We start from the raw sequence: 12,197 nt of genomic DNA on the forward strand, positions 1-12,197 counted from the left end.
TTGAGGAAATAAAAAGACAATGTAGTTGAACTTTGGGGGTTAGGAGAGAGTGGGGTAAGATGAAGTTGAAGAGGTCCAGGTGATATAAGGCTTTATGGTAAACCAGAGTAATGAATGGGTTTCCGTTTCGTTCTGAGTGTGATGGGAAGCCATTGGAAAGTTAAAGGCTAGGGAGTACTTTGATAGGATTTATGTTTTGAAATGATGGCTCTAGCTTTGACATGTGAGAGTGTGAGTGGAATCAGGGAAACCAGTTTTGGAGTTTATTGCAGTAGATTAGCTAAGGGCTGTGTAAGACAGAAGTCAGTGGATTGGGGGTAGATGTTAGAGGTAGGTTTGTCGGTGTGAGGGAAAGAGAAGAATCATGAATAACTCTTAGATTTTTCGCTTGAACAATGGACTAGATAATGATGCCATTGATTGAGAATGGGAAGGCAAGGCTGGGGTGCAGAATCTAGAACCCTTGGGCTTGGTAAATTTGAGGTGCTTATTACACATCCAAGTGAAGCTCCCAGGTAGGCAGTTGGATATGTGAGTGTGGAGTCAGGGAAGAGTTCAGGACTGAAGACACAGACGGGATACCTGGTAGACAGGTGACCTTTCGAACCTAAGGAGAGTGATTGGATAGAGAAAAGAAGGGGATTGGATTGGAGGAGATATCAGCCAAGGGACTGAGAAAGAAGGGCCAGTGAGGTGTGAGAAAAATCAGAACAGAGAGGTCAATGAGCTAAGAGAAGAAAGTTCTTTAAGGAGGGGGAGCAGGATCTGTGCTCTTCCAGAGTGTAATTCTTGGAAACGTTCTTATTTTGTAATGACCTCAAGCCAAAAGCAACACAATTCTCAAATGACCTATATTCTTACTTTCCTTAAAACATAGGAAGTGAAATTGAAGGGGAGTACAAAAAAAAAATAACGCTTTCTAACAGCTCTCTAACTTTTCGTTGGTGCCAATTTCATGAACTTTTAAAAATCATTATTTTCCTTTCTTATTATAGGAGAACAAACAAGATGGAAGAATCCTGAGGGGTTCTCAGAGAGCCCGAAGGAAAAGACGAGGTGATTCGACTGTATTAAAGCAGGGTGAGTTGATGAAAGAAAGGTTTTACTTGTAACTTGATGAAATTTAAAAACCTTCGCACAGGTAGACGTTTTACTTTTAGTTGTAATGTACACTAGGTCGGTTAAAGTGTTGCTTTGGGTTTTTCTTTGATTAACTTTTGTCCATAAAAATTATGATTTTGAAGTAGATGGGAGAAAATGGAAATTAGTAACTTTCGAGTAGTGTCAGGGCAAACAGGAGACCATCATGCTTTACTTCTGCATCAAATAGGCTTCATTTACTTTTGCACTTTTACCAGAAACCTCTGTTCTTGTTCGTTTCCTAGGATTTTAAGTGTTGAATGTTCCCTCTCAAACCACAACCTCCTGATGTGGTACATGTTTTCTTTCATTGCTCCACAGGCAACATTCTATTCTCCTGAGGAACCCAGTCCTCGGGTCCTTCCCTTTAATCCTGGAGCAGATGAACTCGCCACCATATTCAGCTGGACCTTAGGTCATTTCCATAGAGGCTTCAGTGTCCTCCCCTAGGCTTTGTCCCCTTGACCTGCCACGTCTGTCCAGCCAGCCCTTCATGTTAGGTACCTCCATGTTGCACAGCTCCGCTCCCGACCGGCCCGTTCAGGTTATCCCTACACACCAGGGCCACGGCAAAGCTCCTCTTCCATGATTGGATGTATTCCTTGCTTGTTCATCTTTTAAGTCTTCAAAGAGTTTGAAATATTTCTTCCTGCTTCAAGCACACAGCCTAACTTTGACATTTGGAGACATGACCTTCTATTTTACATCACTCAGATTAAATGGATTGAATTCTTATTTATTTCACTTTCTGCCTCAAAACTATCATTAACCTTTCTTTCCCTACCCCGTCAATTCTATTCCCAGGGGCCTGCCTTCTCTGCGGCTTTGTTTCTTTAGTCATTTATTTTCCCCCTTTAGGTACTCAGACATTTTTCTCTTCATGAGCTCCATCTTAGCCTGTTCCAATCTCATCCCCAAAATACCTTTCCCCCAATTTTGTTACCTATCAAGCTATCGTATTCTTCATTTTATTTCCATTAGTTGTCAAATTAATCCGAAATAAAATTGATTTTAGCTGACTCCGTATCTTTAACATATATTCTTTTGCTGCTGAAAATCTGCCCCTTACTGAGTTGATTTTCTTCCCTTTCTCCAAGATTAGGAGCCATTCCCTAACCAGTCAGTGCACGGGCCTTTTCTAGCCCTCAACTTCTTGATCTCTTAGGAAAAGTCTTTAGAGCATCCTGCCTGCAGAAGCACTCACTTCCTGTAGCTTCCATGTTACTGTTCTAGCTTGATTTCTTGCTCTGTCTTCTTCATTTCCTCTGAGTTCTTCTGCTTCTTTCTTTTACCGTCATAACGGTAGATCTGCACTAGAGTTCACTTCTTAGCTCTCATTTCTATAGACAAGGTGCCAAGAGGTCTAGTGGTAGTTAGAGTTCACAATATACATCTGTGATTTTTTTTTTTTAATTTGGCAATTCTGTGATTTTAATCTCACTTGCCTTTCAGGTTTGCCTCCTAAAGGGAAGAAAGCTTGGTGCTGGGCTTCCTACCTGGAAGAGGAAAAAGCTGTGGCAGTGCCAGCGAAGCTGTTCAAGGAGGTATGGGCCCTTTTGGAAACCATTGTCCGTAAGGGCCCTGGAGTTGCATATTAATCTGGAGTTAATATTGTCCTTTCCACTGTCTGTTTGAAATGTGACTTGGGATAATTTCTCAAGCATACTGTTTTTCATGTGTGGATTTACGTGGAGAGTTACCTCCGAGGGCAGCTAGCATTAATATATGCACACCTTTCCTGCATGCCACATGCATGGGCACACACCGACACATACGCTCTTTTCTCTCAACATTTACCAGGCTTTCACTCTAATTAAGAGGGATCCTTCCACTACTAAAACACTGGTAGGTAAAGAAACACTGGAATGAAGTTTCATGTCAACATCATGGCTTTGGAAGAATACAAATGAATTACTGAGGTTCACATACTATCACAAAAAAATCTTAAAAAGGGTTACTGTATTTTAACTATAAAAAATATTTTATCATAAGTGATTTAAAATCAGTTAAAAATATAGACACCAACTGTCATCTAGGTAGGAGCTGCTGCCGGTAGTCTAAAACGGGTCAGTAAACTTTCTGTAAAGGGCCGGAGAGTAAACATTTTTAGTCTTTGTGGGGCATCTGGTCTCAGTTGCAACAAGTCAACTCTGTGTTGTAATGAAAGCAGCTGTAAACAATATATAAATGAATGGATATGGCTGTAGTCCAGTAAAACTTGAATTACATGATCAGGTAGGTTGTATTTGACCCACAGACTATAGTTTGCTGACTCCTGGTTTAAATTATTTAATTCTATTTAATCATGGTATATAATAAATCTGCCACTGATACCTTGTTATATATGTAGGAACATAGGGAGTTTTTTTAAGTGATGGATAGTGAATGTAAGGATGAGTACATCTACACTAAGCATATTTAATTTAAAAATAATAATTATTACATAGGAACTTGTTACTATATAATTGTTTTCTGTAACTTTGGTCCTTTGAACAATGAACAATAGACTTTTACGTTTTTTAAAAAGAAGTTTAAATACAACTAATTACTTGACTCAGTACTACATTCAACGTGTATTTCAAAACATAAAAGTACCAGAAGAATATGAACTGTGATCCTCAGAGCCCTGTCCTCCAGGTCCCAGGTTTGCCTCTCCTGAAGTTGTTACTAATTCTTATATTCCCTTCCTAGAAAATTATATGTACAGATAAGCAATATGTATACAAACTTCTTCTCCCCCATCTTAAACCAGATGGTAACATGTCACACATACTGTTTTGGATTTTGCTTTTTTTGTTTAACTTAGTTTGGAAATTATTCTATCTCAGTTCATTTCCTTATTATCAATGCTTAATATTCCATCTTATGTCTGTTCCATAATAATTTAAACTGCCCCCTATTGATTGACATATATGTGTCATACAGTATATGCATGTGCTGTATATATGTCAATTGGCATATATATCAACAGGAAGCAGCTGAAATTATTATAGATCAGACTTACGTGAATACCATATGTATATATACGGAATATATATATATATATATATATATATATATATATATATATATACAGATCTTTTGTCATATAAATGTTTTAGTGAATAACCTTGTATACCTGTCATTTTCCACATATATGGGTATCTCTGTTGGATAATTTCCTTGCATTGTTGAGTCAAAGAGGATGTTTTCTTTATAGATATCATGAGATTGCTAGAGGCTGTACCAGTTTATATCCCTCCTAGTGATAGATGTATGTGTCTGTTTCCCTAGAGCCTTGCCAACACAGTGTTATCAACTTTCTGGTCTTTACCAGTCTGATAGCTGAAATGTATTTCAGTGTAATTTTACTTTGTATGGCTCTGACGGGCGAGGTTGAGCATCTTTTCAAATATGTGAGACATTTACATTTCCTTTTCTGTGACCTGTTTATATTTTTTGTTCATTTTCCATTGAATCTTTTAAAATTTTTAAGTTATTTATGAGTAGGTATTTATTTGGTTAAATAGTCTATTTAAGAATGGTAACTATTCCTGTTTTTAATAGAGTTTCAGGATAAAAATACTAACACTGCTGTCATTTTGCCTTGTAGTATCAATCCTTTCCTTATAACAAAAATGGGTTTAAAGTTGGCATGAAATTAGAAGGCGTAGACCCTGAGCACCAGTCAGTGTACTGCGTCCTCACCGTGGCTGAGGTAAGCTCTGCCTTCTCTTCCGTTTTCAATTAAAATGATGACTGGGGAATTTTAATAGTGGAAAAAGGTGCCACTTGTTGAGTGCTTATTACTTAATTCCAGGCATGGTGCTTAGTGTTCTATGTACATTACCTCCTTTAATCTTTATAAAAACCCTACGCAGGCCATATTTTTTCCTCTCCATTCTATAGATGAAGGAACTGAGGCTCAGAGAGGTTAAGTGAGGTATATAAGGCTACACGGCTTCTAAGTGGTAGAACCAGGAGTTGACCACAGGTTCGTCTGACTCCATAACCTTTGTCATACTGTGTTCCTTAACATAAGGAACAAATCAACAGATAATTTGTATATTTTTTAGTATTTTGAGGTATCTGTGAAACTTTTCAGGAAAAAAATGTCCAAGGCAAATATATATATATGTCTAATATATTACTGAGAACACTTCGTAGAATTTATATTTTTTCTCCTGTGCTAGCCTCTGCCTTACTCCCTCCCTTGAGCCTGGGGTGAGTATCCTTTAAAAATTGTCCCCAAAAGAATAAAATGATCTTGTGTATTAGCTCTGTTTATCACAGCAATCTTTCAGTGACTTAGTGAATTTGTAAGAAGTTTGGCTTCTATAGAACAAGTAACATCTGACAGCGGGATGATGACAATCACAGTAAATAATAACACACAGTTATGTAGAGAGTATCATGGAACAGATGCTAAGTGCTTTCCGTATATTAATTAACTTATATCAGTTCTCAGAAAAGTTGAGTTTTATGAAAGCATTATGAGGAAGCATATTTAGTAAGTATAGACTGCTTTTGAGAAGCTTAGCTATAAAAGAGAAGAGGATCTTTTTAAGAGGTGTATGTTTTAATCCTTGGTTTTGAACAAGATTTATTTTAGTTTGTCTAGTTTTTATTATTAGCAATAATGTTTTCTCATCATGAAAACTTCAATGAGTATAAGAGCATATATTACAAAAAATGAAACTCCTTTCCCATCCCCTTCTCTGATTTTATATCCTAGCGATAACAACTCTTAGCAGTTTACTGTGTTCCCTCCAGATGTTTCCTTTCATGTAAAAATATGTACATGTGTATTTTTCTCTTTTTTACATATAAATGGTATCATACATAATATTCTGCAGCTTGCTTTTATGACAGTGTATTTTATGTATTATATGATACATATTGTTTTTAACTATTGGGTAGTATTCCATTTTACCGAATTGCAGCAATTCTTTTAATTACTGTCATATTGATGGACAACTGAGTGGTTTTCCCTTTCTCATCATTACAAACAGTGCCCCCATGAGCACTGTTGCAGGCATTAAAATTTTTGATGCGTGTTGCTATTTGTGGTCTAGAAATGTTTATCAGTTATTACATTCTCACCTTAAGAATAAATTTTACCAGGTGGTGAATTTGCAAATACGAAATCGGTGAATAATGAGGATTGACTGTATGTCACATTTTTTTTTTCAGCCCCAGTCCCTAGAGCAGGTGTAGGTGCAGACTAGGTGCATAGTTGGTATAATGGAACTTTGTCAGCCAGATGTTTCAGGAAGGATGTAGGAGCAGCAGTTTGAAAATGTTTTAAGTGATTGCTAAAGAAAGCAAGCTCTGCTAGGAAGGAAGTAGAAGGATCAATGTGCGATGCTAGAGCTTTCACTGAGATTGAGGAGAGAGGTACTGGGAGTAACCAACTGGGTTAGCAAACTGAGTAAGAGCACGTCTTCATAAGGCTGGATGTTTGGTAGTCAAGAGGCCGTGCAGTTTCTGATGAGACGATAGCCACAGAGAGAGTGTTTGAAGTGGAGAGGAAATACGGGACCCAAGGATCGAGGGTGCTGGATGAGCCATCATGTGCATGGTGGAACTACCCACGATGGAGAGAGAAAGAGGAAGCCAGGGAGTCTTGCCTGATGAGTGAGAGCAGATGGTTGGGAGGATGATGAAGATGAGGCGGCGCAGCCATGGAGCACACACGTCAGAGCAGCAGAGTGGAGCAGAGGCCTAGGAGCGTGGTGTGGCCTGAGGCCTCGGAGGCGTGGAGCATGGGAGAAGGAGCGGCCTCCACTTGAGGGAAGGCTTGAGGGGAAGAGTGGGTATGCCTTTGAGCAGGAGGTCGAGGATGTAGCAGGCAGTTTACCAAAGACCAGAGCTCCAGAGGCCATCGGGCATAGAGGGGAGCTAGGGCGGGGAACACAGGGAGGTTGACTCAAGGGGCAGAAGCTCAGAGGTGATCCTGAGAGACGAGAAGGATAAATTACTAACGGGGCTTGTTTCTTAGGCACTGACCAGAGAAAAGCGAGTATAAATCAAAATAAGTTTGCCTTGCTCTCAGGCTTAAAGAGAAGCAACCCCTGAGCTCCTTCTTGGCATGTGGTGGTTGTGGCCATGGGGCAGCCACCTACCCTTCTTGAGAGATTGTACTTCCAGGACTCCCAGTTTCCATTGCGGGTGTGTGGGGGGTGGGGGCGGTCAGCTCAGTTGTAAATTTCATATATGTACTATACCAATGCATTCTAATTGAAAAAATACTAATATATATAAGATAAATATAAAAAGTCCACCATTCCCTTTTTTGCTTCTTCCTTCTCACCTCCACTTTTCAGAAGAAATTATTAATATTTGGCGTACATCCTTCCAGACTTTTTTACTGTGAATTTACATCTATATGTACATGTAATTATATATGTAAATGTGTGTATAATACACATACTTACATGTTTATATGTGCACACATTAATATATACATACAAACATACACATAAATGCACACATGGACTCAACACATATATAATTTTTCTCATAACCTGACTCCCCCTGTACAGTTTGTTTTAGAGGACTTTCCACAGCAATAACTGTACAGCTCCCTTTTTATTTTGGCTTTGGTAATTGCCCTGGCTCTGGGCTCTAGTCTCCAGCTTCTTGTTCAGGCTTCAGCAGGGCAAGTGCTCCTGGAGCGGTTAGAGGTCTGGTGTGGTGTATGGTTCCACTTGAACACATCTGCTGGGCTAGTGGGAAGAAGATTGAGACGCTGAACTTCACTCTAAGAGCCCAAGGCAGAGTGTGACCCAGCTGAGACCCCATAAACCCATGTGACCTTTTTAACTCGGAACTTCCCCAAGTGGGGCTCTTTCAGCAGATGTACGGCCTCACCTTTCAGCGGGTGTTACATACAGTGAGTGCTTACTGGCATTCCAGGGGGCTTGTCTTATCTGAGTATGAACTGGGGAGGCTTTTTATTCTTCCAACCCAGCTACTGGTGGGGAGGAGACTCTGTTGACTTCTCTCTGTGTCTGTAGCAGCCTCGGCCTGGCTGGATATCACCTTTATAAAGGACAGGGAGCCAGCAGGCAGACAGTGTAAATACAGCAGGGCATCCATCCCGGGACTCTGCAGTTGCTGAGCGCCCTGTGCTGGGCTGGCTGCTTTGCTGCTGGCTCTCCTTGGTGCTTGTTTGATGTAGCGAATGAGAGAGGACGTGTGTACACTGGAAAATTACTTTTCATCTTTTATCCATGTGCTCCTAGTGTACCTGGGGATGATGCCAGAATACCGCAGCTCAGCTCGTCCCAAAATACGTAATAGCCTTTGCCTTTAGATTTTGTCATTTGCTTGCTTGTTTTTGTTGCTGTTAATGAGGGTGCTTTGATAAACATAAGCTACGTCATACTTGATGTCCATGTACACAGATATTCTGGTGTTTTTTCTTTTAGTTTCTTTTGTTTTTTATTAATCAGCCTGGTTTACCTGTTTCAGGTTTGTGGATACCGGGTAAAGCTGCACTTTGATGGATATTCTGATTGCTATGACTTCTGGGTAAATGCAGATGCTCTGGATATTCATCCAGTTGGGTGGTGTGAGAAAACCGGCCATAAGCTTCATCCTCCCAAAGGTATTGTCACTTTTTTAGTTTCATATTTTAAATTTAAAAACTTATTTTCTTATATGTTAATTTGGAATTTTTAAGAATTCAGACTTCATAATTCACATAGGCCCAAATTCGAGCTTATTGTCCGTGATGAAAAATATGTTTATTAAAGTGAAAGAAATTTCAAAAGTAGAATCCTATTGAAGAGAATAAACTACATTCATGTACTTATTGGCATATAAAATGACATTTGCATGATACTTAATTTTGAGTATAAATAAATTTTAGCTTTAGATTTCTATTTTATATATATAGATTTCTATTTTATATATATATATATACTTGAAAAAAACTGATTAGTTCTAACCTGTTTATACAAATAAATTTATTTACTGATGTTTCACAATGTAGAAAAATCTTGAGAAACTTTGCATTGAGCTTACGGATCTTAATATTTAGTAGGTTGGAAAGGAGACTATAACACCAAAGTTTGGTTTGGGTGGGGCTTAAGCTAATAGCAATTACTTTTTTTTTAGTGAGTTCTTTATGTTACAGTCTGCCATTGATTTTGCCTGTCTCACATTTACACAAAGATCCAAGAGTAACAGATACCATCTTTTCCAGTCCATCCCTAATGTACTTAATAATATCTTATTCCCTTCTTTTTCAGCTATTATGTTCAGTTTTGTTTACTTGATATCAAACATCCAGGTTACTAGTTTGATATTTTTGGCCTGTCTCAGGGCTATTGTTTTTTAATGGACTTGCCATCCTTTGGTTTTAAGTGAGAAATTAATGGTAGAATGGTATTTTCAGGTGGCTGAAGGATTAAACAAAAACACATAGACAAATGTGGGTGAAAAAGAAAATGGGTAAGCCATTATATAAGTTGACCTCTTAGATACGGTGAATTATCAGCTGTTCTTTTCATGTTGCCTTCTGGACTTCAGTGGAAGTAGAAGAGAGCACCTGAGCAGATAAAATAAAATGTTCAATTTTCCTTTTTAAGGACGTGTTTGCTTTAACAATATTAAACATTAAATTGTGAAAATTAAGGCAAGGATATTTCCATTTTCTACATAATGAAACATCAGTAATTTGCCAGCATGCTTACTTCATAAATCTTGACTTGTCATTCTTATGGTGATAGGCAAAAAAGATTTTATCTCTTTTATTCCTGTTTTCTCCAGCTTCCCACTTGTTCCTACAAGTTAGCCTCCCAAAATAGAACAGGTGAAGGTAAAACAAAGAATTTGGCTACTCTAGCTCACTAGTCTACTGCTAAAGAATTCTGCCTAAATACTGATAAAAATGTCCTGGTAATAAAAAGAAGCACACCTGAGTATAATATGTATTTGTTTCCTTACACCTTTCATTTATATCCTTTGCCATTCATTCAGAACTTAAAAACATAGTACAATTAGTTGAAAATAAACAGTCTGTGTACAGAAATTCATAGTTATGAATTATGATTTAACATGTTTGTTCAAAAAATCACTTGATGCATGATTTTGGCATGTTTGAGTTATAGATGAAAGTGGGAATAGAAAACTAAGGGTGAGATATTTTGATATCTTACTGTTGGTATGTGCTTACCCTAGGTTATAAAGAAGAAGAATTTAATTGGCAGACCTATCTTAAGACATGCAAAGCTCAAGCTGCTCCCAAGTCATTATTTGAAAATCAGAATATAGTAAGTATACCAAAGTGCTTTTTCTTTCAAAGGAAGTGGCTTTTGTGAGTGTTTCAGAGGATAAATTACAAGTGGTAACAAGAAGCTATAACACATTTTATTGCTTTCGTAGAGTACTCTTACCTTAATTAAACTTGAAAATTAGCTTAAAACCTTCATATCTATTTTATAGCCATATCATGGTTGTGTTTTTCTATTGCATGGTAGAAGGCAACATAGTACAAAATGCAGGTGCAGTGTACAATTAAGGTGCATAAAAAATTAAATTGACTGGGATATTTCATTGTTACTGTCATTTGTTTAGGAGTGCTGTTCAAATGGGGCCTCATAGTGAGATGAATGTAGCTTGTTTAAGATTTGCATGCTAGAGACTATGATTTACTTGCAATCCAGCTTCTAGCTTTATTTGCAGTATAACAGAAGCATAGTCTCAATGTGTCTGTGTGTGTGTTTTCTACTTCTTGACCTGTATTACCACATTACCACTGTCCATTACCTTTGGCATCTCTGAGGAGGCCTGATACTTTACGGTGTTCTTCCTTGTCCAAGTTCTGATCAAATTGGAAAGAGCAGAAAACAAGCAGGTAGAAAACCAAAATGTTATCTTTATCATGGATAAGGGCTCAGCTGGAGTACATGCATGGTGTATATTTGCTGACAAATGAGCTTTTTGATGTTGAGCCCTAGAATTAAAGAGATTTACTGGCCCTTCCTGCCCCACCACCCGAGCCCAGGAGTAATAAACCAGGGCATGCATACCACCTGCAAGGACAGAGCTTCCCCCCAGAAGAGCATAGTGGAAACTGTGCAGCCTGTAGTCCAGCTTACTCTTAAGAGTGTGACCAGTTCCTTCTTCCTTATTCACCAGTTAGGTAACAGTGAGTGAGAATGTGGGAAAAGGCAGTAGTATTTCAATAACAGTCCCTCCAATTGGAAATAAATGTCAGGAGTTGGGGGGAGGGGGGGACCTCACCTACTTTAAATATCCTCCATTTGGGAAATGATTTTAACCAGTTGTTTTGAGCATCAGTCTAATGGCTAAAAGTTTCTCTAATCAAATTGAACATAAGTCAGGTCAAATTAGAGAACTTAAGAGAGGTGTGTGTGTCTGTGTGTTTAGGTGGCTGATAGAGATAAAGAGCTAGCTTAATATTTTAAAATACCTTAGTTGAGAGGATAGCTTAGTTGCTGAAATGTAAATACTGCATTGTCAGTGGGTATTATTCTCTGTCAAGACAAGGGAGGAAGGCTAGTTAGGTGGAAAACTCCGGCCTGCTTTTGCTGCTCCAGGCTTCCTAATCCCTGACTGGGTTTCAGATGAAGAATTCAGTCAGGGTTGATTACTTGAACCATCTTCCTAAATTCTGTGCTTTGCTAGCATACAACTTAATCTTGGGCTATGTGTTTGGCATCTAAGAAAAAATTAATTTTTGTATTTCTAGGTTCCTCTACCTCAGACTACTCAAATTTATGGTCAGAACCCTAATAAATAATTTCAGGACTTAAATGAATAGTAAAGGTGTCTTTGTAGCGGTTAGTGACTGCTGCTTAAATTCAGACCGGACTTAATTCTAACGTATTCATTCAGGTACACGGTTATTTATATTTTTGTAATGATAGCAGTATAACTATAGTAAAAAGAGACAGCATCTATTTTGCTTAAAATAAATAAAGTAGTATCTGTATACTTCAGTCTGGATAGAAGGATTTTTTTCACAGCAGAAATGACTTGTGTATTGTGATTGGCATAACTGATATCCAAGTACACTTCTCTGAGATTAAGATTTTTTTTTCACA

The 12,197-nt window shown here is 38.2% G+C and overlaps 1 protein-coding gene across 10 annotated transcripts in view; it reads left to right on the forward strand.

Annotated features, from left to right (window-relative positions):
• Positions 1-12,197, forward strand: part of L3MBTL3 (L3MBTL histone methyl-lysine binding protein 3) — a 105,152-nt gene that overhangs the window by 33,004 nt on the left and 59,951 nt on the right. For all 10 annotated transcript variants that reach the window (XM_019729420.2, XM_074333567.1, XM_074333568.1 and 7 more), the window contains 5 exons: positions 996-1,080; positions 2,593-2,684; positions 4,733-4,837; positions 8,596-8,731; positions 10,309-10,400. In XM_019729420.2, coding sequence (XP_019584979.2) covers positions 996-1,080; positions 2,593-2,684; positions 4,733-4,837; positions 8,596-8,731; positions 10,309-10,400 — 510 coding nt within the window. The remainder of the gene's footprint in view (positions 1-995; positions 1,081-2,592; positions 2,685-4,732; positions 4,838-8,595; positions 8,732-10,308; positions 10,401-12,197) is intronic.

The sequence above is a fragment of the Rhinolophus sinicus genome, linkage group LG05, assembly GCF_036562045.2.
Source record: "Rhinolophus sinicus isolate RSC01 linkage group LG05, ASM3656204v1, whole genome shotgun sequence".
Lineage (NCBI taxonomy): Eukaryota > Metazoa > Chordata > Mammalia > Chiroptera > Rhinolophidae > Rhinolophus > Rhinolophus sinicus.